General features: G+C 51.1%; 8 protein-coding genes across 8 annotated transcripts; 5 read left to right on the forward strand and 3 right to left on the reverse strand.

Annotated features, from left to right (window-relative positions):
• Window positions 1-247: 247 nt before the first annotated feature.
• On the reverse strand, window positions 248-1,351 carry K460DRAFT_416660 (uncharacterized protein; the record flags this gene model as incomplete). The annotated part of the gene is made up of 1 exon (XM_040937824.1): window positions 248-1,351. The coding sequence occupies one exon, from the start codon at window positions 1,349-1,351 to the stop codon at window positions 248-250; it is 1,104 nt and encodes a 367-aa protein (XP_040787956.1).
• Window positions 1,352-2,298: 947 nt separating this feature from the next.
• On the forward strand, window positions 2,299-4,117 carry K460DRAFT_355218 (putative lactose permease; the record flags this gene model as incomplete). The annotated part of the gene is made up of 2 exons (XM_040931860.1): window positions 2,299-2,334; window positions 2,516-4,117. The coding sequence occupies 2 exons, from the start codon at window positions 2,299-2,301 to the stop codon at window positions 4,115-4,117; spliced, it is 1,638 nt and encodes a 545-aa protein (XP_040787957.1).
• Window positions 4,118-4,953: 836 nt separating this feature from the next.
• K460DRAFT_284199 (cytochrome P450) lies at window positions 4,954-6,885 on the forward strand (the record flags this gene model as incomplete). The annotated part of the gene is made up of 4 exons (XM_040928716.1): window positions 4,954-5,300; window positions 5,359-6,423; window positions 6,477-6,517; window positions 6,743-6,885. 4 exons carry the CDS (start codon window positions 4,954-4,956, stop codon window positions 6,883-6,885), a joined length of 1,596 nt encoding a protein of 531 aa, XP_040787958.1.
• A 5,961-nt stretch (window positions 6,886-12,846) lies between these two features.
• Window positions 12,847-13,428, forward strand: K460DRAFT_239674 (uncharacterized protein; the record flags this gene model as incomplete). Its single annotated transcript, XM_040927307.1, has 1 exon — window positions 12,847-13,428. A coding segment is annotated over one exon (582 nt), but the record flags the coding sequence as incomplete, so codon positions are not given.
• A 1,729-nt stretch (window positions 13,429-15,157) lies between these two features.
• Window positions 15,158-17,745, reverse strand: K460DRAFT_337547 (actin-like ATPase domain-containing protein). Its single transcript, XM_040931013.1, has 7 exons — window positions 17,554-17,745; window positions 16,962-17,507; window positions 16,476-16,887; window positions 16,328-16,430; window positions 16,147-16,250; window positions 15,750-16,095; window positions 15,158-15,699 (listed from the first exon to the last, which is right to left on the reverse strand). The coding sequence occupies exons 1-7, from the start codon at window positions 17,603-17,605 to the stop codon at window positions 15,502-15,504; spliced, it is 1,761 nt and encodes a 586-aa protein (XP_040787960.1). The 5' UTR covers window positions 17,606-17,745; the 3' UTR covers window positions 15,158-15,501.
• Window positions 17,746-17,932: 187 nt separating this feature from the next.
• K460DRAFT_337550 (uncharacterized protein) lies at window positions 17,933-19,778 on the forward strand. Its single transcript, XM_040931014.1, has 2 exons — window positions 17,933-17,944; window positions 18,000-19,778. The coding sequence occupies exon 2, from the start codon at window positions 18,126-18,128 to the stop codon at window positions 19,467-19,469; it is 1,344 nt and encodes a 447-aa protein (XP_040787961.1). The 5' UTR covers window positions 17,933-17,944; window positions 18,000-18,125; the 3' UTR covers window positions 19,470-19,778.
• Window positions 19,779-20,251: 473 nt separating this feature from the next.
• K460DRAFT_311752 (CDC45-like protein) lies at window positions 20,252-22,892 on the forward strand (the record flags this gene model as incomplete). Its single annotated transcript, XM_040930196.1, has 2 exons — window positions 20,252-21,018; window positions 21,069-22,892. The coding sequence occupies exons 1-2, from the start codon at window positions 20,263-20,265 to the stop codon at window positions 22,890-22,892; spliced, it is 2,580 nt and encodes an 859-aa protein (XP_040787962.1). The 5' UTR covers window positions 20,252-20,262.
• A 416-nt stretch (window positions 22,893-23,308) lies between these two features.
• K460DRAFT_282113 (CTR1 suppressor protein) lies at window positions 23,309-25,738 on the reverse strand (the record flags this gene model as incomplete). Its single annotated transcript, XM_040928546.1, has 4 exons — window positions 23,309-24,526; window positions 24,580-24,848; window positions 24,897-25,500; window positions 25,550-25,738. 4 exons carry the CDS (start codon window positions 25,736-25,738, stop codon window positions 23,309-23,311), a joined length of 2,280 nt encoding a protein of 759 aa, XP_040787963.1.
• Between the last annotated feature and the right edge of the window lie 76 nt (window positions 25,739-25,814).

The following is a 25,814-nucleotide window of genomic DNA, read 5'->3' on the forward strand; positions in this document are numbered from 1 at the left end:
CCAAAAGACATGGCCTGACCAATAGAACTGCAACTGCCGCCTATTCTACCCCGCTTCATGCGGTCGGTAAAGGAGGCAGAGTAAATGGCCCGAGCGCTGACGACGAAACTTTCAAGAGACGATACGGCTCAGATCCTCATAGGCTTAATCTATAGTTTCAAGTACGGAAATATATAGGTGTCAATGGCTCTAACACTAATCCCGATAAGTCGCGCTGCAAGGGAAATAAATCCCCAAATGTGTATGCCTATGATCTCATCAAGGTCCCACCAGTAAACTTGTATCCAGCATTCTCTGCCTTCATTTTCCAAGGCCTTTTAATAGCCACCAAGTTAAAATATCCTATTCCACCTTCTGCGTCATCAAAGGTGTACAGGTCAGACTCTTTCCACGCAACGGATGTCCCGTTAGCATATTCGGGCGTTACCGATCCAAATGGCGAGCTTCCAAAGTGCCATATAGAGTAATCACGTTGCTCAAAATATTTAATCAACTCGGGTGGATCGTAGCCTTCCGCTCGAATGCTGATAGGCTCATATTCAAGCATGACGACCTCGGGAGCGTTGTCAGAGTCGAATAGTGTTTTCCCATGTTGCAGAGCCGCAATCTCGGAGCCTTGTATGTCAATCTTGAGGAGAGCAACTTTTCGACCCCAAAGAAATTTGTGGTGGTAATTGTCAAGAGTATCCATGTTGGCCCGTTCGGTCGTTCCACATTGCCGCGTGGTAGCCACTGTGGTGTCGCCCATATTTCCGCTGACAGAGCTCATACAAACACTCTGAACTTTGTCACCCAGCCCAAAGTGATTGAATCGAACTAGGCCAGTAATGTCGCTGAATGCAAGAGAGCAATGAGTGAGAACATAATTGGCGTAGGCTGGCTCAAAGCCATGTGTCTCGTATCCTCGTGAAGCAAGGTGAAGCATGTGGGTGCCGATGTTTGCGCCGAGATCAATGAAAATGGCACGACTTGGCTCTAGTGCCTCGATAGCATTCAAGTACAGCTTCATCTGTCGGGTAAGGTCGTTCTCCCAACCGTCGTTGCCCTGGGTGTCCCAATTGTAATCTGTTATGACGTCGCTGAATCCATGTCCTAGCAAGACATAATCCTCATGTGTACGGCGAATCATACGGACTCGTTGTGGAAGTGTTCTCGGGTCGCATGTAAAGGGAGTAAAGAATGTGGGAAGCTCGACACCATTTTGACTATACGGTACGTTGCCTTCGAGTGCCAGAACTTGTGTTTGCCGCAACATCCAGACGGAGAGAAGAACGAAGCTGGGCAGAAGGATATATCTCCACCTCCAGCTCCATTGTCGCGTCCTGCGCCCAAACTTTTCGTAATCGAACATCTACAGCTTGCTATAGATCGGCTTTGTGGGCGCTCAGAGGTTATGAACCACGGGACAAAGTGATGACTGGCTCGCTCTAAGGATACAGGTGAAAGTGATTGCCCGCCGTTTTAACTCATCGTTAAATCGTTGTGAACAATTGTGAGACTAGCTGAAATAATTTAGGAGTTACCAAAAAATAGCGATTAAGAGGGAGGGTGGCGGCCCCTACATGTTATCCCTTGCATAAGTCTGTCCTGGTTAGGCTTCCTTTATGCCTTGCGTCTTGTGAGTCTGCCATCGCCCAAAATAATTAATTATGAAGGTTCGACTAGAGCAAAAGATATCAAGTTATCTTCTTCCGCTTGTTTGTGCTTCCGGAACGTTTAGGTGGCCAAAAGATTGGGTTCACAGCCACTAGGAGTCTACAGGAAGATCTGAACGCACGTAAACAGCGAACTAAAGCAACTGCTATTTGAGTATAATTTGAACTGACACGAATAAATTTCTAGAAAGATGCACAGCACCGTGCACCCACCGCCACTGCTACGTTACCATAATCGACTATTACCTAATTAATCATATAATCTTTTTGCTGGCTTACATGACCTGTATGAGCTTGACAATTGCTCGCGACGTACTCAAAGTAGCCCCAGAGAACCAAAGAGTAGCTCAATAGGTAAACCTGGAGAGAGGGCGCTTTTGAATATTTTTGGGGGGCGGGGGGATATGCTTGGATGAGTATGAGAGAGAAGAATAAGTTGTAAAGCTCAGAAGCTCTCTGCAAATTGTAAAAGCAGTATTGCAATAAAATAAACAGTATAGTACCGCGACGCAAAATCTGGTCGCAGAACTATAGAACTAATTCCAGCCACGTAACAGCGATGCTGCTGCCTACAGCAGCAAAACAAAAAGCCGGCAATCTGCTCAAGCGCCTCTCTCAAGGATGAGTATGCTCACCCAAGCATATGTCTCGCGTCTCTAATCAGCCAAACGTGCGTATCGTAAGGGTGACTGTGTGGCGCGTTTGCTATCTATGATAACGTGTCGTTGCTAGGGTGGGGATAGCGATTGGTTGACCGACGACATGACATGGCAAGGTTCGCTGTGACGGCCCGGCTTGCCGGGAACGAGACGTTCGAAAAGCGATACCTCATATCTATAGCTAACCACCCCGCCTTGTAGGACTTCTCATTGAAGCTCACCTCTGCGCCCACAATCTCCACTTATCTTTCTGTCCACTCGTTGTGCGCCGCCTCTGTCAAGGAAGAGTTGAGTCCGATGCCGATTCCCAGTCTTACTAACAATACCCACCCGCAATGGTGGAGGGATCCCGGCATGCGGAAGCTCAATGTCCTGCTTCTTACGTGTTATCTGGGCGCGATGTCTAACGGCTACGTTAGTTCGCTTATTTCGAGCCTGATTGCGAACCCGAGGTGGTTTCAAGACCTCGAAGGCCTCTCGAATATAACACTGTTGGGCCTAGGTGTTGCAGCTCAGCCTCTGGGCTCTATCGCAGCCTTCTTTCCAGCACCTTGGCTCTCAGATAGATACGGCCGCCGCGCCGGAATTATGATTGGGAATCTGGGCATGACAGGCGGATTTATTGGACAGATGTTTTGCAAGTCGTCTGGTGTGTTCCTCGCCATGCGTCTTATCGCTGGGTTTGCTTCCATTTTCAGCATTATATCTTCATCAGCTCTGTGCCTCGAACTTGCCCATCCTCGTCAAAGAGCTGTTGTCGGTGCCTTCTTCAATACGTTCTTCTTCGTTGGCTCAATCACTTCCACTTGGGCCTCGTATGGAGCTCTGAATATCCAAAGTTCATGGTCATGGCGGCTGCCGGTGGCTGTCCAATTATTCTGGACCGTTTTACAGTCTGGTTTGATTTTGTTCTGCCCAGAATCGCCTCGTTGGCTCGTGGCACATGGGAAAGAAGAGGAGGCTAAGGCGGTTTTAGCTACTTTCCACGCTAATGGTCACACTGATGATGAATTGGTACTTTCCGAATTCTCTAAAATCATCGCATCGGCTGAGCTAGAGAGTGGAAGCCGTCATGTCGGTTGGGGATCCCTTTGCACCACGCCTGGAAACCGAAAACGGCTTGTATTATCCATCGCTATTGGCATAGCGACTCAGTGGGTGGGCAACGGCATCATTACTTTCTACCTGGCTCCGGTGTTGCAGACCGTCGGTATTACCAGCTATTTCAAACAGCAAGGCATCAATGGCGGTCTCCAGATTTACAACTGGGTTTTGGCATGCGGCGCAGCGCTTCTAGCCGAAAGAGTGGGCCGACGCTTCCTATTCTTGACTTCCGCCGGTACCATGCTGCTCTTCATGATCATGGTCACTGTCTGCTCTGCACAATACTCGAGTACTCAATCCACTTCTGCAGGCTATGCAGTAATAGTATTCCTTTTCCTATTTCTTGGTGGGTATGTCATCGGTCTGACGCCTATCCCCGTCCTTTACATCAACGAAATCTGGCCTAGTCACCTGCGCGCAAAGGGGGCCAGTATATTCTGGGTAACACAGGCTGTCGCCACATGCTTCAATCAGTATGTGAACCCAATCGCACTGGAGAGGATTATGTGGAAGTATTATCTCGTTTATGTGGGCATATTGGTCTTCGTAGTCGTATTTATGTTCTTCTACGTACCGGAAACTAAGGGATTGTCTCTGGAGGAAGTCAGTAACATCTTTGACCGGCAGCATGTCGATGCTGTCGAGCTAGACGTGGTCGTTCCTCACGCGAACAATCCACCTATCCTAGGTAACGGTTGAGAAGAAATGGTATCATAACGTATTCACCAAGCGGAGTCGGTAGCGATTACTGTAATGAAGGGCCGACTAAAGTAATGCAATGTTTTTACACCTCATGACAGAGTAAGAACGGCTCCTCTAGGCACTGGAGCTTCTAATCTCGTTCTCGTCTATCACATCACTATTCCCCCCTGAATCCTAGATATTTCTGCGTCCGGAGTATGCGTGCGTACCGAGCAGGTCACAACAGCCGCAGTAGCACATAACCGATACATGCCGTGCCTCTATCTTCCTCAAACCCGGCTACTTGATGGATTCACTGCACATTGCACAACAATTTCTCCGATGCGTTTTCTGCATCTATGCAGCGGTGCGACATGGAACGTGACATCGGTCAATGGGCGCGCAACTTTTATTAGGGCGGGTGGGCACACCGAAACCGGGATTTTACTTGGGCCGGGATAGATTTAGGTGGTTGGACATGACGACCGCGAGCGGCGAGCGGCGTGCGAGATGGCGATGCACTGCATCGATTGGAATCGAGTCTGGTGTTCTTTATGACGACCGAGCTGGGGCGTGTTTAAGTGTTGTACGGATGTGTGGAGGAGGCTCAAGCTGATGGTGCGGCTAGCGACGGGGATTTCGGGGTAGATGGGCGGCGATAAGATAAGCAGATCGCTCCGCTGCGGGGAGCAATGTGAACGACTGTTTTGTTAGCGAGGGGAAAGCTATAGAAATGTATTAGTAAACTACAATCCACTTTCTTTGAGCCTCTTGTGGACATTTCTTATTTCTATTTTTATTTCGCTCGCCTTTATACGTACTCTCGCACCCGTGGCGGCGCGTCAGATCGCAGGATGCTCGCCCTCACGCCGACGGACCTTGCTATTTTGGCTTTTGTGTTCGCTGTCGGCCATGTCTGCATCAGCTACATTAGGAATCCTTTACGCAAAGTTCCTTCTGCGCACCCGTTAGCGCACTTTACTTCTCTCTGGATAGATTCGATTCGCTGGCGGTCGATTGAAAATGCCACTCTGAAAGCAGCACACGACCGCCTGGGACCAATTGTCTGCCTTGGACCCAATGAAGTCAGTGTCAATTGTGTGAAAGGCGGAATCCGAGATGTGTACACCGGCGGGTTTGAGAAGGGGAGCAGTGGAAAGGGCGGATACAATTGGTATTCTTTCTTCTCAAACTATGGGGGGTAAGACTTTGCACACACACTACATATATACTGGGCGCGGTGTTGATAGCTTCATTAGAGTCGATAACATGTTTTCCACCGGAAGCAATAAGCCGCACTCGAGAAGGAAGAGGATGTTGAGCAACATCTACAGCAAATCCTTTGTCACTGCAAATGAGGCTCTCCGGGCGCAAATGTCTACCATCCTATATGCCCGCTTCTTGCCATATCTTGCATCAACTTTCGACAATGCTGAGTCTGGAGTACTCAATATGTACGCGCTACTCAGCGCGACTACCATGGATATCGTCACAGGCTACATCTTCGGGCTCAATGCCAGCTCGAACCTTATCGACAACCCAAAGCAGTTGGCCTGGTTTCTCGATTTGTACAACTCACGTCGATCATACAACTTCTGGCCTCAGGAGTTCCCCGGGCTCACAGCATTTGTGGAAAAGCGGCTCGGGTATAGACTGACGCCGAAATGGGTTGACGAAGCGAATAGCGAGATCGAGAAGTGGACGGCGAACATGTGCGAACGCGCCCACGCATGGTTGATTTCAGGCGACGGGAGTCGAGAGCGCCTGCCGGTTGTGTATCAGCATCTCTCGCAGGCTCTCACCAAAGAAGCGGACAGGAACGGCAGGCCGTCGAGAACACCCCTTGCGAGTGAAGTGCTTGACCATCTAGCAGCAGGCTTCGATACATCTGGGATAACACTCACCTACATCATCCACGAGCTCTCGCAACATCCCAATATCCAGGCTCGTCTCCAGCATGAGCTTCTTGCTCTATCACCACGCTTGATGTCCTCGTCATCGCCAGGTCTTCCAGATCCCAAGACAGTAGACGCTCTACCCGTCTTACACGCTGTGATCTGGGAAACACTCCGACTACACTCGGCCATTCCAGGCCCGCAGCCGCGTTTTACACCACCGCAAGGTTGTCGCCTTGGTACCGAAGACAAGGTATTTTATGTTCCTGGTGGTGTGAGGGTCAGCGCGAGTGCAGGCTTGCTGCACCTAAACGAGGCGGTTTATGAGCGCGCTAGCGAGTGGAGGCCAGATCGGTGGCTGGAAATGGAGAAGCTCGATGCTGAGAAGAGGAAGGACATGGAGAGTAGATGGTTCTGGGCTTTTGGAAGGTTAGTCAAGAGGCTTGTGAGCGCCATTGGAATGCTCGACTTACGACAATCAGTGGCGGACGCATGTGTGTTGGAAGTCATCTGGCGGTGTACCGTGAGTGACCTCTTCTACTTACCATTCTTGCGCACCATGGTTGATACTTCTATTCTTGTCGTCTCTTCGGTTCGTCTGCGGCGCGCATGCTAAACTGTTCGATCTGTCCGCGATAGGCTTGTCACTCCAATTAGCTGACCAGCCTGAGACTTGTCTTGACATGTTCGGAGATGTCGCCGTATATTCGCGAAAGTAATACTGGCCTGTGAGCTAATTTCGGTACAGAGATGAAGTACATTGTCGCTGCACTGTATTCGAACTACAGCACAACAATCGTGGACGATACGGATATTGAGCAATCAGACGCCTATACTGCCCCTCCAAAGAGCGAAAAACTCATGATCAGGTTGAATAAGCTGTATCCATGACCACGAGGCGTAGAATGAACCTCGTTCGGTATTCCTTCCCCGCTATCGAGGATAGGAATGTATGGCTTGTGCCCCACTGAAATGTGCCCGTCCAATGACAGCCGGGTTCTTGGTTTATAGAGCATAACGAGGGGACCTGGAACGGCCGGCCTCCGGGAGGGGTTTGAAGTGCAGATGTGAGTCATGGTAGAGATAAGGCTCGCGACCCTGTTTACCGCAATAGCGCTCTGGGGAAATGCTCGAAAATCCTCAAGCAATACTATCATCATTTGAGAACAACCCAACTAGTCAGTGTCGCAGGCTACGACGCGTTCCATTCCAGTATTGTCTTGATGGGGAAGGTGCTGTATTGCAATGCGCCTTGTCGTGATTCTTTGAAATGAAATCTTGCATAGTTTACGGGCTAATTAACAAGCTTCGAGGGAAAGTTTATCTTCGCGTCTTTCTAAACGCCGGAGGCCAACAACGCCGAGAGCACTCAAGTCCGCTTGAAGTCAACCTTGCGTCTTTCCTTTGTCCTCGGGGATCCTGGTAGTCTGCGTAACCAGTAGCAGTGCGCGTGCGCATGTGAAAAGACTCTTGGCTCGCATGAGGCCCAGTCTAGTTCATCTCTGCCACGCAGAAGGCAGAGCTCCGCATGCCGTAACCGCCGTTTGCGGACTCTGATGCATCATGAATGCATGTCATATGTATACCTGGAGACTGACGAACGATTGCAAAGCCCTTGGAGATATCGGCCCTGATGGAGGGGCACGTTAGCCACGCAGGATGTGGGGGTTGTTGTGGGGAGTGGTGACCAGACGGAACTCCGAGTCACCTACCCGCAAGCTCGACTCGAAGAAGCCTGGTTCTGGCCAGCGGTTCAAGCGTGATGAGACCGTGCTGGGTCGTACTATGGCAGAGTGCCAGGGTAGGCGAAGCTAACTAGTATCACATATCGCTAGTGAAGTGCCGTGAATTCCTGGGATCGAGGCATGGTGTTGAGAGAACAGGCACCTGATTCCTTTCAATCATAAGGAAATCACTGCTTTACTATGCATAGCGCTGGTTAGTGCTGACACGCAGTAGTTGTGGGGAAAGAAAGGAGGGGTCCAACAACTCGCGCGATGGACGACAAACAAGAACGTATCGGAGCTCAATCATGGTAGGCCACTAGACGTACTGATTCGCCTAGAGCCACTAATATAGGCTGAGCAGCTCTCTGCCGTTGCAGGATGCAGATAGAACTTCTGAGATCTATGGACAATAATTGGCGAAGCATCGTCGATGAGGGTCTTCAGCGACATTCGTAGCATCCGAGGAGAAATGCCCAGCTAGTTAGAGCTATGCGGCTTCCAGACTGCAGATCCAAGTCACTGGAGGAGACGATCTTGCCAGAAGTTAGCAGTCAAAGTGTGTCAATCTTGGTGGATGGGAGATGGACACCTGGCACGCGTCGCCATATCCAGAGGAGTACAGCAAGAACATGGTGCTGTCTATTTACGTTCAAGTTGCTATAACGTAGCAGTACCGTGTTCAATATGCTTGATCACCTGCATTGGCTTGACCGCGGAAACATCCAACATCTAAAAGAGTGCTGATTTTATCTGATAGATATGTTTGTGTTTAGCAGTCTGCGGTTTGGCTGAGTATCGAAGATAATCTTTGCACGTAGGGCAGAGCGTTAAAGGATCTAGGAATTATAGTTGCGAATAGCTAGCGAACCCGAACCCGTTTTTGACCAGCTTCATGGAAACCGGCACATAGAGATAATCCTCTAGATAAATGTTCATAAATCAGGGAAAATTGCCACGAGACGTGGTAGTAATAGGGGGCAGATATGCCAGTACCCCACATCCACCAGGTAGAGGTGAACAAGCGCGCAGAGCCGAGTACGTAGCGAGTTGATTGCGGTCAGTGTTAATTAAGGCGACTCTCTGCTTACCATCGGGGATTAACAATTAACAGCACAAATAAGACGCACTGCAGAAAGCTGTGGTGGCACTCGCCTGAAGTAGACCAGTCAAAGCAGCATATGTAATGTTTCTGTACGATCTCATCTGTGTTCAGCTACATCCCGGGGCAACTGTTGGTGACGTATTGTAAACCGATCCGGATAAGACGAAGGAGTCCTTGCGGGACTGCGCAAGAGCTGTGTCGAGGTGGCAGCATCATTTGGACGGCATGCCCATGGCCGCAATCTAGCATCTCTGAGGGGGAGAGTGTCTGCGTAACTTCACTGGGAGTAAGCGAACAAGTAGATTAAAAGCATATAGGGCCGATGTTGGGACAATCTTTGTAACGTGTGGAGCGCGTCATTAGCGGTATATGCAGTCATATCTGCAGGAACAGCGGCTGGTCAGAGCGCGGAGAGAATACCAGGAGTACGAGGAAAGGGGCTGGGACAGCCGAGCGATCTGTTCAGGGACTGCGCCAGGCAAGCATAGTGCCGCAGCAGAGGCTGTAGCGGCCAGATTGCGGTGCCTTGATGCGAGACGAAGATTACCTGGTGATGGCCCAGCGGCCAAGCTTTGCTAAGGGTAGGGCTGGGTATATCGGCTGTTGTCAGAGGAGGAATGCCGGGCCAGCAGCTGTGCGGATTGCCTTGGACGCGCTCACTCGCCGAATGTTATGTGGCTAAACAGAGAACGGACGGGGGTGGTGAGTGGTGGTGTAACATCGTAGAATTCCTTCATCATGGAGAACGGAGCAGTGGGCGGCCCGGGCGCACCTCATCGCAAGATCCTGGGAGAAATCCTCCCAGCCACCGCAAGCTTCGATGGCGATCGACTCCCCACTTGTAGAACAAAGACTCCAACGACGTCGCCCGTGTCTGCCCTCCGTTTTCGGGGCTAGCTGCCGTGCAGCACCCATGCACCATCTGTCAAGCCCCCCCGCTACGCACTTGGAAACACCGCTTCTAGCGAAGAAGAGCGTTGGCGGCCTCGTCTGATGTCTGCCTTGGAAGACGATCGGGCAGAGTATCAGGCAATACTTGCAGCGTGTGAGCCGTCGCCTGCCGTGTGACGTGAGTATGCAATGAATGCGTTAGCTTCAAGCCCTCTGTCAGGTCGTCAACGGCGTCGAGTCTCGAGCTACACCCCGGAGCCGCCCTCAAGCGCCGCCGGAGAGCCTGGGTGACAGCCGCCATGTGCGTAGACGTGTTCCGTGCGACGATGCTTGTCCGCAAGTGGTCGGGACAAATGCGTTGGGACCTGCTGAACAGACTCCAGTCTTCTGTGCCTCGAGACTACGGATCAGAGGAACTTCTGGCAGACATGCTGGCGACGAGGGGATAGCTGAGATATTGGGCGCCAACGGGGAGTTATATACGATCTCTCAAGTAGAGTAGTTTCAATGGCTAAATTTCGAGCCTTGTTTGGGTGTTTGCAGGCATGGGCTTCTGCATCCGTCGTATGCACCCGGGGGCCCCCGTCCGATGCCCTGGACAGTGCCCATTACCACCCTCAAACCTGGGATTGCCGTTGAATCGAAGCACGACGGAGGCCAGCCTGCCACCCATGCCCTGCTGCCGCTCAGTCTGTGCGGTGCTGGAGTCGCTCATCGGCTACATGGGATATCCTCGCTCTGGCAGAATGTGACAAGCGGGCTATTGCTCCGTCTCTACCCTAGAACAGGCCTTAGCTGGTTATCATCCTCAATCGGCGGTACTTTTGAGCATATACAACTCTTCGTCGCCATATCTGTGCGGCGCTTCAGGATCTCTTCTTCTTCGTCGTCGTCGTTGTCGTCGTCGGTCCCGCTGTGCCCTCTTCGCACACTTACCCATGCGCCAGCAGGCTGGACAAGCTTCTTCCCTGTCTCTCACCCCCGGTATTTCGCTGAGCACATACCGTTCTGTCGTTTTCGATCTCACCCTGGATACCATACCGTTAGGGCAGCTTCACTGAGGGACACAAGCCGGTCAACCGTATACTTGGACCTATTTCGACGAGCAATCACTTCAGGATCTTGACAAGAAGGAGAGACACCAGCCTTTTATCTAATCCCGCTGTACAAGAGGAAATAAGGTTGCACAATAGTCTTTACTGGCTCGATTAAGGCTTGTTCGCATGATTCACGCTGCCCTACTTCTCACCTCTTAGCCCACCGTTTCCTAACCTACCAGCTGTTCTCTCACCTGTTAGCTCGCCGAATTCGGTAGCGAACAGCTTTGTTAGCGGAAAGCCCTACCGTGTGCCGATCGGCAGCCGCGTCCAGATAGCTCGGTGCCCGCTGCACTTCAGACTAAACGCGAAGCGACGATTTGTCCTCGAGGCTAGCGGTGCAGGCGCAAGGCCATAAGACGAAAGCGGAGTGTTCCGATTCAGCAAACTTACTCTCAAGTCCCTTCGGTAACTCAATCATCGAGTGTATGATTTTGGCATTGTACTGCACGCCGTCTCCATTCTCAAGAGCACTATTTCCACTCATCCCTCATCTTCATCTCCCACGGACAATACCGACCTTCCACACAGCCGGCACCTCACTTCGTCTAGATTCGGTCAGCCGACACGGCGCTAATAATTCCGGGAGCGCGGGTACCTTGGAAAACGGACCTCTACATACCCTAAGGCAGGGTCAACCACGGTTGGGTGTGGAGAGGACTTCGTCTCAAACGGCAAAGTCTCAATCTTTTCCGCTCCGGCTGTTGACGAGGTCGGCCTTTCACGTACTACAACTGCAGCCCAGACGACACAGCGCTACCAGTGTACTTCCATACAGTGTTTGAAAGAAGGAATCATCAGCTCTGGAAACGAACAAAGAGTTCTCGGTGCAATTAATCATTGTGGGTCGCTCAAGAGGAAAACACTCGTACGATAATCAGGAGGAAGCTTTGCATGGCGTACCCGACTTCACGTTCGTAATTCAGATCGCCAAAGCCGTTGACAATCGGTTCGGCCAAAGATTCGATTGGGTGCCGTCAGTTGGACACCTCGGTTTCGTCAAACTTCAGAGAGCGACGGGTAGTCTTGGAGTAATATTCTGGCGTGGGAATAGGAATGCAACGAAGTTGCCTGATATACTCCACACCCCTCGCACACTTTCTGTCTGTTCAGTATCGAGTGCAACACTGTTCGACGGGGCTAGACCTTCTACCGGCTGATAGCTCCTTCCTGGATCATAACCACCCACATATCTCGGACTCGACTTATTCAGACTAGTCCAACAATCGTCACCAGTATTGAAGACTTTGCGCACACACGATACCCCAAGCTTCTACCACGGTACGGTGCCACACGTCTCTCCCAATCAATATTGAAATTGTACGTCGCGTGAGTCATGCATCCGGGGAAGCGAGCACGGAAACCTTAGGCCCCAAACCACCAGAAAAATTTCGCCATAGGACGTAGGGGGAAAACAAACGCGTGGTGTTGATTGGTTCTTACGACGTCCTTTGTAGATCAAGTGTACCAGAAGATTTGGACTCAAGAACGGGTGCACCGTGCTCGTTAGGATTAGGTCCGAGCTGGAAACCATTCCATCCACTCCAGCCTTGGTAATTTGATACGACGGGCACTCCCGTAGTGCAGCCGTAGCTCAAACGGGAATATTGCAGTCACTAGAGAGGCACTTTCAAATATTTCGTTAACCTTTCGATTTTCCGATCCCCACTACCCACCCCTATCCAATCACAATATTGGATTCGAGTTGTTTTGCAAAGTTCGAGAGACATTGCAACTTCTCTATGGTTAGGCCGATAATTCTCAACCAGAGATTGTGTTTTATTTCTCTTAGACATTCATATATTATATGTCTCTATTCCCTTCTCTTAGCTTTTTTCCTTAACTACCACTACCACAACTACTCGACCACTACCACTCAACTACCTCAACTCAACCACCACACTTCTACCAACACTACCCAACGAAAACAACTCAACTACCAAACCCCAACACCACTACTTACAATTCGACCATGTTCTCCAACCCCTACTTCGCCGCTCCCGCCACGGAATCTGCCTACCAGCAGGTTCCCAACCCCACTGTTGGCCCCCTACGCCCTGGGACATGCCAACTTTATTTTCGGCAGCAGCCTCACGAGGCGCTTGTTTCCCTGCAAGGGAAAGAAAAAGTGCGGAAGCCAGTTGATCCGCCCCCCATCCTGGAACTTGTTGTTAATGCGCGAATTGACCCGCAACAACAATTCCTCCAAAATCCCTACTTGTTTGCCTGCGCGACGCTTTATAAGCCAGATAAAGACGAGCCGTGCGAGATGAGCACAGAGAAGTCCCTAGTAGGGACACTAGTATCTTCTTTGCACCGCTTAAAAGATATAAGCAATAAAGATGGAGGATTTTTTGTTTTTGGGGATATCTCTGTTAGAACTGTGGGTACTTTTAGGCTTTGCTTTACCTTGTATGAATTCCACCAAGATTCTTATGAGGTACAGTATTTAGCCTCGACTATCAGCGATAAGTTTAAAGTCTTGGCTGCAAAAGACTTTAAGGGACTCGAGGAGTCCACCTACCTCTCTCGCGCCTTTTCGGACCAAGGAGTTCGATTACGTCTCCGGAAGGAGGCCCGATCAATGGCGCACAAGCGCTCATACACCTCGGACCAGACTCCGGCACCAAACGCACCTCTTCTGCCCAACCCCGGGTACCAAGAGCCACCCGCAAAGAGGAGCCGACGGGAGTACTCTGTCGACCCCAACGCCACGACTCCCATGGGCAACGTCCCTTCCATGGGCAGGATCCCGCACATGGGTAACGTTCCTCCTATGGGGCACGTTACTTCTATGGGACACGTTCCTTCCATGGGGAACGCTGCTTCCATGGCGAACGCCCCTTCAATGGGAAATGTCCATTCCATGGGCAACCCCTCTCCTATGGGCAACCCCCCTCCTATGGGGAACGTCCCTTATACTGGCTCCACCAACGAGCCTAGTCTGGCCTGGCCCTACTGGCCTCCGGGGTATTCGTACAATGGTCCAGGTGCGGGTATGTAAAGGCGGACCGGGTTGGGCATGGGTTACTGGGATGGGTTTAATGAGTGGATGGGCTAGTAAGGGAACTGTACAGAATCAAGGCTTTATTTCTCATACACCAATTACTACCATTACTTTATTATCAATGTTAAGGGTCTGAACATACCCCGGGTGCACTTTGATAAACTAAGCAGAGCTAAAGTACCAGTACTGCAAGGACCTTCAAGCGTAACCAACTCCTATATAATCCTAAAACGTGAAGTGTCGGAAGACTTCCAGGACGCAGTGTAAGAGAATAAGCAAAGCCGTAGCTAGAAGCTCGACAGATATGATCCTTAGTAGCGCTGACGCTGTCAGCGTCTGTTGCATGACCTTTTAGGAATAATATGTGCCCCGAACTATCCTAACACGTGGAGAGTCTGAGAATTCCCAAGACGCACTGTAGAAGAGTAGGCAACACCGCGAGATAGAAATGTAAATTCGCCGTTTATTATTGTTTCTAGCGGCCTGCCACCAAACAAAAAATCAAAAGCGCCTACCTCCCAGGATTACCTGTTGAGCTACCACCAGCCGGTAGAGGTGTAGCTTGAGTGAACCTGAAAGAGAAACAATCATCAGGGAATGGCCTTACCAAAGCCTCGGGAAGTCCCCACTATTGTGCTCAAATTACTTCAGCGTGGAATCACCTGCCCCAAACAGCCAAATAGCGTATAAAAAAGACTCAGCAAGGCGATGCAAGACGAGTCTGTGAAACTGGCCTAACGAAGTAGTTTAGAGTGCATTCTCTGGTACACGCTTACTGGATCGGAGATGCACCCGTCGGCGCCCCATGCTAGTTCTCAACAACTTACACTTCCCCGTTATCCGAAACGCGGGAACAGGAGGTAGTCAGTCAACAGTTCCTAAAGTACGGGGTCGCGACGATGCCTAGCCATGTGTCGTCTTCCCGAACCCTCTGTCAACACGCTTCCACGTTGGCCAGCTGCCGCAGGTCCTGCGATTCGATTCCGCTTCTTTCCAACCCCCACTGTGCTGCCCCTCTTTCCACATGCTGAACGGCCAGTGTGATGTCGATTTAGCGTCGCGCGGCGCAAGCGCCACATAACACGCTATCTCTCCTTACCTGCTAGCGCTAACGAGTATATTGTCTGAGTTGTTCTGATCAGCGCGCAGGATTCCGCTAGCGTGCCTGTCTTGGTATGGCGCGGGCATGACGCGCATTGAAAGTCAGTCATGTGATTTAGCGACGAGCCTAAGGCTCAGTTTCGGCTGAACGGTTGAGATTGCATGATGGACTTGGCGGGGTAGCAGAGGGTGATTGGAGGTAGGTTTGGGAAGTGGTTGGGGACATGGAGGAAGACAAAGGAGGTCGCATCGAACAAGCGTGTTCAGTGAGAGGGGTGAGGAAGGGGCCACGAAGGTGCGTTTCAAGTATCCAGGTTGCTACCATCGCTATGTGGATACTATGGGAAATCTGGAGATACCCAAGATGCGCTCTACAAGAAAAAGCATATTCAAACCCATCAGTTGGCAGCCAATATAATTAGCAGCGCCACTACCCCGTAGTCATCCGGGCGATCCGTTCCCTGATGCTCCCAGAATGACCAGCGCTCGTATTCAAGTTCCGAGCCCAAATAGCTAGGTACCATATACCCGGGAAAGTCTTCGAAATACTAATCTGCTATACGCAGCTGGATTTCACGTGCCCTATTCGTATGTTGCAGTCAAGGACCCGTACGTCTTTCCGTTGACTACGAGCGAGTACTCCAGAGAGGTCTGAACGGAGACATGAATTTCGTACTCCAGGCGATAGTAGAGGGCTCCTGAAACGCTCAGCTTAGCCTTGAACTGGCCCTGGGGAACAGCGCCCAGATCTACTTTCACTGTGGCTACAGTGTATACATCCTGCATGACTTTTAGTATTTCCCTTGCAACACGCAGTTGAAATCACGTACCTTATTCGTGGAGCGCTTTGGGGCCCTATCAGCATCCGAAGCCCAAAGGGTAAGGTGTGTTTCCCTCTTATGATATGGCCGAAAGTCAGCGCAGAGATCGACTTTCGCATGAGCCGGACCAGAAGTCGGCAGGTCTTGACCTTTCTTGATCAACCATTTCATCTGATGAGAAGCTCGCTTTTCGCCGTCGTGTTTGTCGATGTACGATTCCGCTTCTGTATGTTTCCGTGGAATCCAGATAGGAGAACAGGAATTTCCATAGTGCCTACGGCCCTTTCGCTTCTGGATTACAGTTTTGTCACCTTCAAGACCTTTTGCGGCTGCACCTCGTGCTACAGCAGACCAACTAGGAGAAGAATTAGCCGACATTCAATGACGACCGACAGGCTTTACATACGCATAAGCAGGCTTAATCGCTTGCAAGTTATTAGTCTCAACGAAGGCCTTGATTTTGTTGTAGACGTAAGGACTCTCGGAAAATCCGCCCACCATGAAAACGAACTATTCGGAAGTCAGTGAGCGAATATTCAAGATTTGTATGAATACTTGAACAGGGCGCTGATTGGTAAGTAACTGACCTTAATCTCCACCTTTTTGTTGTGTCGCGCCTGCTGTAGCTGCTCCCCAATAAGCTCATATGTTCGACGAATGGGATGCTCGAACATCTCGATCGTGTCCTCACTAGTTGCGTCAGTCATGTTTCAATTGAAAAAACAGGGGGCTTACAAATTGATCTTGATCTCTCCGTCGCAGATGCCTCGGGTATCATCGTCGGCAATTGCGCCTGGTAGTCGCAAGTAGTTCGTCTCAGTTCCGGAGAATCCGCTCTTTACTTCTAGAGTGAAATCTTGTAGCATCATGGCCGCCTTTTTGGACAGCGATGTGTGAGGGATGTCCTCGCTTCGACACCCAGCAATATCCACAAAGTCCTCGGTGCCTAGTCGACGTTCCAGCCATTTAAGAAAGGCGCGATCCACAAAGCTACCACCACAGTGATCTCCGTTGCCTATGGTGGCTTCTTCGATGACGGTCGGTTCAAGGCCTGCAACTCGGTATGATATGAGATCCACCGTTCCACCACCCATATCACAAACGATAAAGCCATCGCCGACTTTGAACTGAGTATCTTGAGTCGTGCCTGTAGATGGTACGTTTAGCTTTCAGCCACTGAAATACCACAAGAGTAACTCAACCCCATAAGGAGGTACATACCTCGTAATGCCTTAATGGTGTAGATAGCTGCTGCTTCCGGTTCAGTTACCATGATGGTATTATTTAACTCTGGGAACTCAAGCTCGTTGAAGCCTGCCTTGCGTACTGCCTCAAGGGTATGGGCTTTGGCGATATCGGCCCAAACTGCAGGTACGGTAACAACTAAAGTGAGGGGTAGTGTCCTCCAAAGTGTCTTCCCGTACTTCTGGTCAAGATTCTTGATGAGGTGCGCTTTCACCTGCCCCAAGAAGTCGGCGATGATCTCAACTGGTTGCTTTTGCGCACTCTGCGGGGATGTCGAAACTTCGCGAATAATCTTGGCTACTGCTCCCTTCTGACGGGCGTCGAGTTGAAGCTTAGTCCACATGTGTCGTGGAATGTTCGAAGGAATAAGAGATCCCCATAACAGGCCTTCTTTTTGATAAGTGACTTCACTCGGAACCTTCTCTTTGGTACCGATTTTGGTATGTTTCGAGGGCCAATCGTGTATGACCTCAATGTGTTCGTCATGTGAGCCAGTATCCGAAGTCTCACAGAAGGATACGCCTACGCCAGTAAGCACCGTGATCAAAGTCTGGGTATATTCACCTACCTGTGTAAGTCGTGCCGTAATCGAGGCCGACGATCAACCGATTGCTCTTCATAGTGGACGTAAACGACGGTTGGTTCGCTGTTACAGTCGTCGTAGTTGTGGATAGTTTGATCCCGAGGTTTGTTAAGAAGCTAGGACACTTATCTGGCTCACTGATGAGCTACAGGGTCTCAAGTAAAGGTGAGTACCTCTTGATTACCGGAGGTGAGATGGGCGGCCCAAAGTGAAGGTGAAGGCCAAGCTAACTAGTCTTGCGGGTCTAGCCTTAGTAGGACGCCCAAAGGTCACCTTGCGCAAGAGACAAGCTCAGCATCCTACAAATTAACACCAACCACGACATTAACTACCAAAGCAACACTAAGGTGTAACCATGTTCCTTGGCTACAGCTACGTAAGTCACGCCTCTGCCTATAACGAAGATTCAATAGCTCATGTTAGCAATGTAGTGGAATGCTAGTCAAGGACAAGTGAACGAGTCGCCAACTCAAAACGATACTCGTAACAGCAGAGATCCGAGAGATCAATTAAACAACTCGCAGGATACTCAGAGGTCTACTCGTGGATCTGCGCAGATGAATCAGAATGCAGAAAATGCTATACGAGACCTCGGAGTAGCACTGCGAGACCGAGACAGCAAGCTCCAGAAGCAGCGAATTCGAATCAATAAACTTGATGTGGCTAATCGCAAGTTGGTGAACGAGAATAAGCGACTGAAAGATGAGAGCGCGCAATGGCAGACCGATTATGACCACCTTGACGACATCTACAAATATGTCGTTGACAAGTGCTTGGGCTCCTATGCGCAGAAGAGAGGTATTCAGTTCGATGATAGTACCGCCGAATCTCTTGACCAAGTTCTTGAGCCACTGTTGCAGGAAGCTGTACAAGCCAAGCCTTTGCGCAGCCATGTCCGGACATTGCGAACCCAAGTCCAGCAGCTACAGAAGGATCTGCTGGCAAAACTCGACAAGGTGGAAGTTGTCTCTGATGACCAGTTCAGTCAGGAATTCCGCTCGCTCGCCTCATTGATCAAGACATTGAGTCGTACAGTCCGCGTCAACGACAAGGTAGACATCCTTGAGGGTCTTGGTCCGCTCCTCTTGCTGAATGATGTCTCGTCACATCACTGGAATAGTCGGGCCGGGAAGAAAAGCTTGATCGAAGCATGGGTCTGGTCCATTCTCATTTGCCTTGTTTTCAGAAACCCTTTCGTGTTCTTAGGGGAGCATTGCAAATCTCTACACGAAGCTTGGACGCAAATCTTCGGGGCACAGCACCACCATCACTGGCCTCGTCCCTCTAAAAAATGCGAAAACTGGCGTTACAAGACGATGGAACAACTGGTAAAGCTGGCAGGTCAAGATACCATCACGCATGGCAACGTGGGATTGATGCCTGAGTGTTTAGAAGCTAGTGTGATAGACAACCGCACTCTTGTCGGAACCGTTATCGAAGGTCATTTCGACTTGATGTTCCCGGGATACGATTCTTCAAAGGTACATCCAATTGTCGACAAAGCTTTTGGCTTAGCAATGCGGATGTCTCTGCAACGCTCGCGTCTTCAGATCACCTACCCCGCGGTTGGAGCCTTGTTGAATAGGGACGAGATGTCATCTATTCCTGAAATTAATGGCGAAAGCGATGACGAAGACATGAGAGAGGGAGTTGTGGCGTTCGTCATCAACCCGGGACTGGCCAAGTGGGGTGACGCACACGGTGAGAATTTTGACCAGCGTTACGATATCGTGTCTGCTTTGGTGCAGCTAGAGCCTACTATGCGTGTGGAACGTAGGGCCGATGTCGAGGATCAGCGTTCTCTCGATATTCAAGCTGGTTTCGCCGGTGGAATTGATATCAATGGTGAACCTCAAATCAAGCACGAGCCGAACATCAAGCAAGAGGATGAGCGCACTTAGGCCGAAACGGTCGAGATGCGTATTCCTGGATGTTTCATGTCAGCATAACACAGGAAGAGTAGCAGAGGAGGAGGAGAAAACCCCTACTTCAGGTTCTACTTCAGGGATAGGAGAATTGAGCGAGGGTGAGAAGCGGTGATCAGATTGGAAAAGCTTTGATTCAGCGAGGTGGGTGCCATCTACGAGATTGAAGCCAGTATGCTTTACAGAGGTGCACTCCATGGATGTGCTTAGGTGGAAACACGCCGTCTCTGTCCAGAAAGTAGATAGTCCGGTAGCATCATCAAGTGGATGATCAATCTCTCGTTCGAGATGGACTGGGATCGTAGAAAAATGATAATCAAGCAGACAACTGTGTTCTGCTGCATTTCGTGAGACCTACTAGAGGACCATATTTTGGTCATTCATTCGTATGAGTGAGTGTAGAAGGGGATACGAGAGATGGGTGATCGGTCCGTAGTGAGATGGGACAGATGTCAATGTCAAGCACTTGAGTGGTTCATGTCAAGAGGCGGGCGCGCCATGCCCAATACGACGTTAGCGTGGATCGCGCGCGTCCATCTCCCATAGCACGGTCACGAAGCTGTGCAAGCACCCGCATCCACGCATACCAATTGCCTTTCCCAGTTCTCCATATTCTAATAGAGCCTCTTTTTATTCTTTTCCCAGAGGTCCAACACGCAATGAGCCCGTGACCTACATTAAAATCCCTCTTTAAGCCGCAGACGCGTCTCTCCGCACGCGTGTCTTCGCATATCCCTACGCCGAGCACGCATAGATTCCCACCGTCGACATGTACCTCCCACGAAATCTGATCGCAAACCTATACCAAAACCTGATAAAGCGAACGCACGCCGCCGCTCCACCAGTTTTACTCCTCGTCGCCCTTGAGCCAGACGCGCTCTGCGCATGCCGAATTCTTACCGCGTTACTAAAGCGCGACTATATACCTCACAAGATACAACCCATAGCCGGATATGGAGACCTGTCACGCGCGGCGGAAGAGCTAGTACGGCCAATGCGGACTACAGATGGCGGAAGCGGAGGCGTGGTCGTATGTTTGGGTGTCGGTGGTATGGTGGACCTAGAGGAGATATTAGGTCTGGATGTCGATGAAGATGGGCAAGGCGGAAGTGGAGATGTCGAGGTCTGGGTCTTGGATGCGAGACGGCCGTGGAATCTCGCAAACGTGTTCGGCACGCCGATTAGTGAGGACCCGGCCACAGGAGAGCTTGGGAGGCGACAGTCTGGTGTGGACAAGGGAAAGGTGTTGCAGTCATATCAGACGTCAAGAGGAGGAATCATAGTATTTGATGATGGCGACATCGAAGAAGAACTTCAGGCAGAAAGAGCAGCGTACTGTGGGCTTGAGGAAATGCCCGAGGTTGGTGAGGAAGAGGACTTGGACGAGGACTCAGATGATCAAGACGAGGAAGAGCCCCCGTCTGGACAAGCGCCGAAGAAAAGGAAGTCATGGGGCGAGGGAGATGATTCTGAAGACGATATGACCGATGACGAGCGCCCGCGGCAAAGGCGAAGAAGTAACTCGGTACGTCTAGCATGGGTTCCGGTGGAGGATTGCCACTAACAGTTTGATAGGGAGGTTCAATACCATCATCACCAGAACGAAGACCCGCCCGAAGAGGTCTACTGATCGAAAATCAGCTAGGCGGCTCTTCAGACTTCTCACGATCAGATTCCCGCAGCCGCTCAGCATCACCGTCAATAGCGGCACCGAAAGAGAAATCCGTAAAGAACCTACGGAAACAGCTCATACAGACACGCAACAAATACACTAATGTCCTCGACAAGTACTACCAACTCGGCACATCATATTCGGAGCCCGTCTCCTCTCTCGTATACAATCTCGCTTCTGAGCTTGGCCGCGAAGACAACGACCTGCTTTGGAATGCCATTGTAGGTGTTAGCAGTCTAGAGCTGTACGGGCGAACTGGTAGCGGTGTTGGCCTCAACCCGCTCTCAGCACAAGGCGGTTCAGCAGGGTGGAACGGCAACCGAGGCGAGCAGATAAGGTCCGTCCTGCGTGACGAAGTACGGCGCCTGAATCCCATCACAGATGCTACCAATGGAGCCCGCGACGCCATGATGGGCGAAGCAAGCGGCGTCATCCCCACCAGTGCTCGCTCCGCAACAGACAAATCCATCCGTCTCTCCCCCGAACCACGATTTCTCCTCCTCCGCCACTGGTCTCTATACGAGAGCATGCTACACTCGCCTTACCTCTCAGCCAAACTGCACATCTGGAGTGACGCAGGGCAGAAACGCTTAGCCAAACTTCTCGCAAAAATGGGCGTGTCGTTGACAGAATGTAAACAAAGATACACGCACATGGACATGGAGCTCAAACGCGGCTTACGGGAACGGCTCCTGAAGTTTGCACCACATTATGGACTCGACGGGCTCGTCCCGCCCGTGGGACGAAGCAGCGATATGAAAGACGGGTGGGGTTTCGTAAGATGCTGGGGCTGGAAAGCATGCCTTTCCGCCATTGACGCGGGCGTCATCCTGGGTGCTATCCTAGAAGTTGGGGATGCAAAGAACCTGAACCAGTCATCGTTCGACAGCTCGAACTTCGTCGGCACACAGGATCACTCCGAGATTGTGTCAACAACACAAGAACAGCAGGACCTAGCGCAGGAACACATCACAAGCCGATTCTGGACAGCCTATGACGCCCTCGGGTCAATAGATATGCTAGTCGATCACATCACCACAGCACAACACCTACACCGCGCTATCCTACGCACAGGCACCCAACTCATCGAGAAGAGACAAATCCGCCACCTCCGCGCCTTCCGCATGGCCGTTGTAAAAGAAGGCCCAGACGTCCAGCTCTTCACGCACCCAGGCGCGCTCACCAAACTCGCCCTCTGGATAGCCGAAGCCATCGTCGAGCTCAACGGGACAAAGGGCAAGAACAAGGGGAGCGAACTAGTCATGGCGGGTCTCGACGACTCTCGAGGCCTCTACGTCGTCGTTGGGCTAGGCGGTGGTGGCGCAACCGAATCTGCAAAAGAGCGCCTCTTGAAAAGAGAAGCGAAAATCAAAGCGAAAGAAGCGAGGCGCTCGTCTCGCGAAAAAGAGCGCGAGAAGAAACGCGAAGCGCGCATTGCACGTAACTTGGCCGCAGGCCTTGAGGAAGACGAAGTCGATGACGATACAGAAGAAGATGATGATGATGATGATGCTTCTTCCGATGAAGACGACTCCTCCGACGATGAAGACCTGGACGAGCAAAGAGGGTCAGGCAGAAACCGATTCGGCAACGCGTTTCAGGAAGTCGTTCGCGAGACGGGCGCAAGAGTGCGCATGGACAGTTTTGAAGCATGTGTCATTGAAATCAAGAAGGAGGATCTGAGTGGCTTTCTAGAGCGGCTGAGTATGAAGGCTGTTGTGGGGTAGTATGGGCATCTATCTGCATATTGGAACGATATGTAGACGGTGGTGGTGGTATTTGTTTGTTTGTTTGTTTGTTTGGAAAGGAGATACGACACGACACCACGAGGGGTTTTGTGGAGGGGGCCGGGCTATTGAAACGACAAGCGCAATTGGTAAGCATAGCGTGGCATGTTCTTTTTGGGGGATCTATTATTATTATTTTGGCATCAGATGAAACGCGTGGGCGGTATACAAAGCGACCGATGATGGAGTTCTTAGCATAGCAAGCAAATCGTATTCACAAGTAATTTCAAGACCTTCGTTGCCTTGTTTCGCGGACTATTTATCTATCCAAGGAAACGAATACGAATGTGGTATCTTTAGTACTATAAGCCCAAATGCTGTCCTCATCGTCCCCTAAAATCTCCGCTGCCATAGCCCTACCTCGCTTTCTTCCCCATCATCAACCCCTCTCCCTCTCCTTCTCCTTCTAGCGTGTCATATCCGTCCTCCCATTCCCCGTCGATCCCGCTACTTCTCCGCCTCCTCGTCCTCTCCTTGACCCCATCCTTGAGCCTCCTCTTCACCTCATCTAGATTCCCATCAATGGTACTAAATGGTTTGAGCTGGAAGCCACCCAAGTTCGCCGAGCTACCATTCCTCGATCTACTCTTCTTCGGTGTCTGAGGGCGCGAGGAAAAGATGTCTTGGTTGGTAAGGTCATGGAACGACTCGTTGCGTGGAAGTTGGCCGTCGGTACTGGGCGAGGCGGGGAAGTCGTACGTCTCGATTTCTTGACCGGCTTCTCTGGCGGCATCGGCATCGGACTTTTTGGGCGGCGTGCGCGGCGTTTCGGATTCATCTTCTTGATCTTGAGAGAAGGGATCCTGGATGATGCGTTTAGAGTAGAAGTCTTCGTACATTTCTGGGCCAAGCTCGTTGATGATATCATTGACGCGGTTGGCAAGGTGCTCGCGGCGCTCCTGAAGCTTAACGAGTTCGCTGTTAGAGAAGGGGTTCATCATCTTCCAGAGTGGGCCGAGTGATTTGAGGATATCCATTGCGACTTCGCCAAATCGGAGGGCGCCGTAGGTCACCGTGACATACACGATCAATTGAGGGAGAATGAGCCATCTTTTCTGGATGCCTGGTGGGAGATACCCGTTGCAGTTGTTGTACGAGTACCAGTAAAGCCCTATGCTCACGTACCATAAGTAAGCTGTTGGGGCAGCAGCCATGGCGACGAGAAGCTTCCAGGTGGCCATGACATCCCTAGCTTGGACCTTGACGTTTGAGGCAGCAAGAGCTTCCCTTGCTTTCTTGATCGAGATGAGTTTAGTCGCAATAAAGACAAGACTGAAGAGTAGCGTTCCAGGCAGGACAAGAAGACTCAGGAAGAGAAGCTTGCCAAGGCGGTACCAGAAGATGCCGAATGCTACGATAGGATGGATCTTGGCATAATGCACCTGGTGATCCCGAATTCCAAGGGCTTTGAGCTTCCGGTTGTAAGTGGTAACCTCCTTCTTGAGCTCGATAATGCGAGGGTCAGACTTGTAGCGCTCGTAGCCCTGGACGAGGCGGCGATTTAGCTCGACGACCCTGGGTAAGGGGAGCTTCGTGCCTTTTGAGTTGTAAAGACGACGCACAGCTTGTATGACCTAGGATGCGCATGTGAGTGGTGGTGCGGGTAACAAGCAGGAAGTCAACATACCATGAGTGTGTCATAGTCCGGCGTTGTGACAGTCACTGAGATGAGACCTTGACGAATGGTTTCTAGCATCTCGCCGATAGCATCACGCCTCCCGGGACCAGCGAACTTCTGAGCAAGCTCGGCTGGGACATCCATTGGGGTGCCGAATTCGATGACGGCCCTTGAGCGGAATTTGTGCGCGTGGAAGTAGTTCATGCCGACTGGTATGATCTTCAGGTTGCAGTCGGGCTTGGTTTGTACTGTACCGAGAGCCATGATGGCAACACCAGCTACGCACTATTAGCATGGGCGGAGAAGTAGGATGTGGATTCACGCACCTTTGAGAGGTAAGAGATCAGTGCGGTCATGGCTGCCGCCCTCTGGGAAAATGCCGATGCTTCCGCCGTGATGAAGTACCGCATGTACAGCGTCGTAGACTTCGGTCTGGTCCAGCTTCGGTGCAACTTGAAAGATGGTTCCTTCGTATCCGTCGGCTATGCCTTTCTTTTGTGCAGCCCCGTCGACGAAAGTGCCATCCTTGGTCATATCGTTGCGGCCAGTTAATTGTTGCATAGCCACGCCTCCCTTGAAGCCACGCTTCAATCTGATCTCCTCGGGGCCCTTGATCTCCAATATCTCTGCAGTAGCTGCCTTGTTGTCCACCTTTGGAAGTACGACCGAGCCACCGACTTGGAAGGACGACTCTTCGAAGTTGGTGTCGACGCCTCGAAGTAGGCACGGGTCGTTAATTGGGTCGGGGAGGTAAATCTTGCCCTTGGCTGGCTTCGTCTGGTCCATGGCTCTGCCGACAGGTACCACACCCGTCAAGCCTGCCATTGAACCTATGAATCTCCGCTTCATAGACTTGTCTGCGATCAGGAATTGTATCCGGCGGTCCGATTCAGCCTTGACGACTCGCATCAACATCAGGGGGTCGACAAACTAATTCCAGTAAGCCTCGTGCCACAAGGTCGAAGTATGTGAATCATACCTGGTTCGCATGTGGTGCGCAGACGAAGATGACCGGGCCCTCTTTTGGCACTTTCCAGCTACTCCTTGGATGTACCTCTCGAAAGAAGAGCTCCACCAGTATGGAGAATGTCCATAGAAAGGCATCGTAGACATATTTGTTCATAACCGCGAGCTTCTTGCCGCTCGCATCTCTCCGATCTTGCGTCATTTTGGTTGTCGAGACTACAATGACGCCGCCCGCGAGGCAAAGGAGGATGCCGTGCGCCTGGGCGAGGAAGGGTCTT

The sequence above is a fragment of the Cucurbitaria berberidis genome (genome assembly GCF_010015615.1).
Source record: "Cucurbitaria berberidis CBS 394.84 unplaced genomic scaffold K460scaffold_3, whole genome shotgun sequence".
Lineage (NCBI taxonomy): Eukaryota > Fungi > Ascomycota > Dothideomycetes > Pleosporales > Cucurbitariaceae > Cucurbitaria > Cucurbitaria berberidis.

Excerpts from the sequence above, each read along its gene's own strand:
- K460DRAFT_337547 (XM_040931013.1), bottom strand. The coding sequence starts at position 17,605 with ATGAAGAGCAATCGGTTGATCGTCGGCCTCGATTACGGCACGACTTAC. Across the intron at positions 16,096-16,146 it reads GCGATTAAGCCTGCTTATGC|TTGGTCTGCTGTAGCACGAG; the intron begins GTATGTAAAGCC and ends TTCTTCTCCTAG. Across the intron at positions 15,700-15,749 it reads CAAAGCGCTCCACGAATAAG|GATGTATACACTGTAGCCAC; the intron begins GTACGTGATTTC and ends AAAGTCATGCAG.
- K460DRAFT_337550 (XM_040931014.1), top strand. The coding sequence starts at position 18,126 with ATGAATCAGAATGCAGAAAATGCTATACGAGACCTCGGAGTAGCACTG.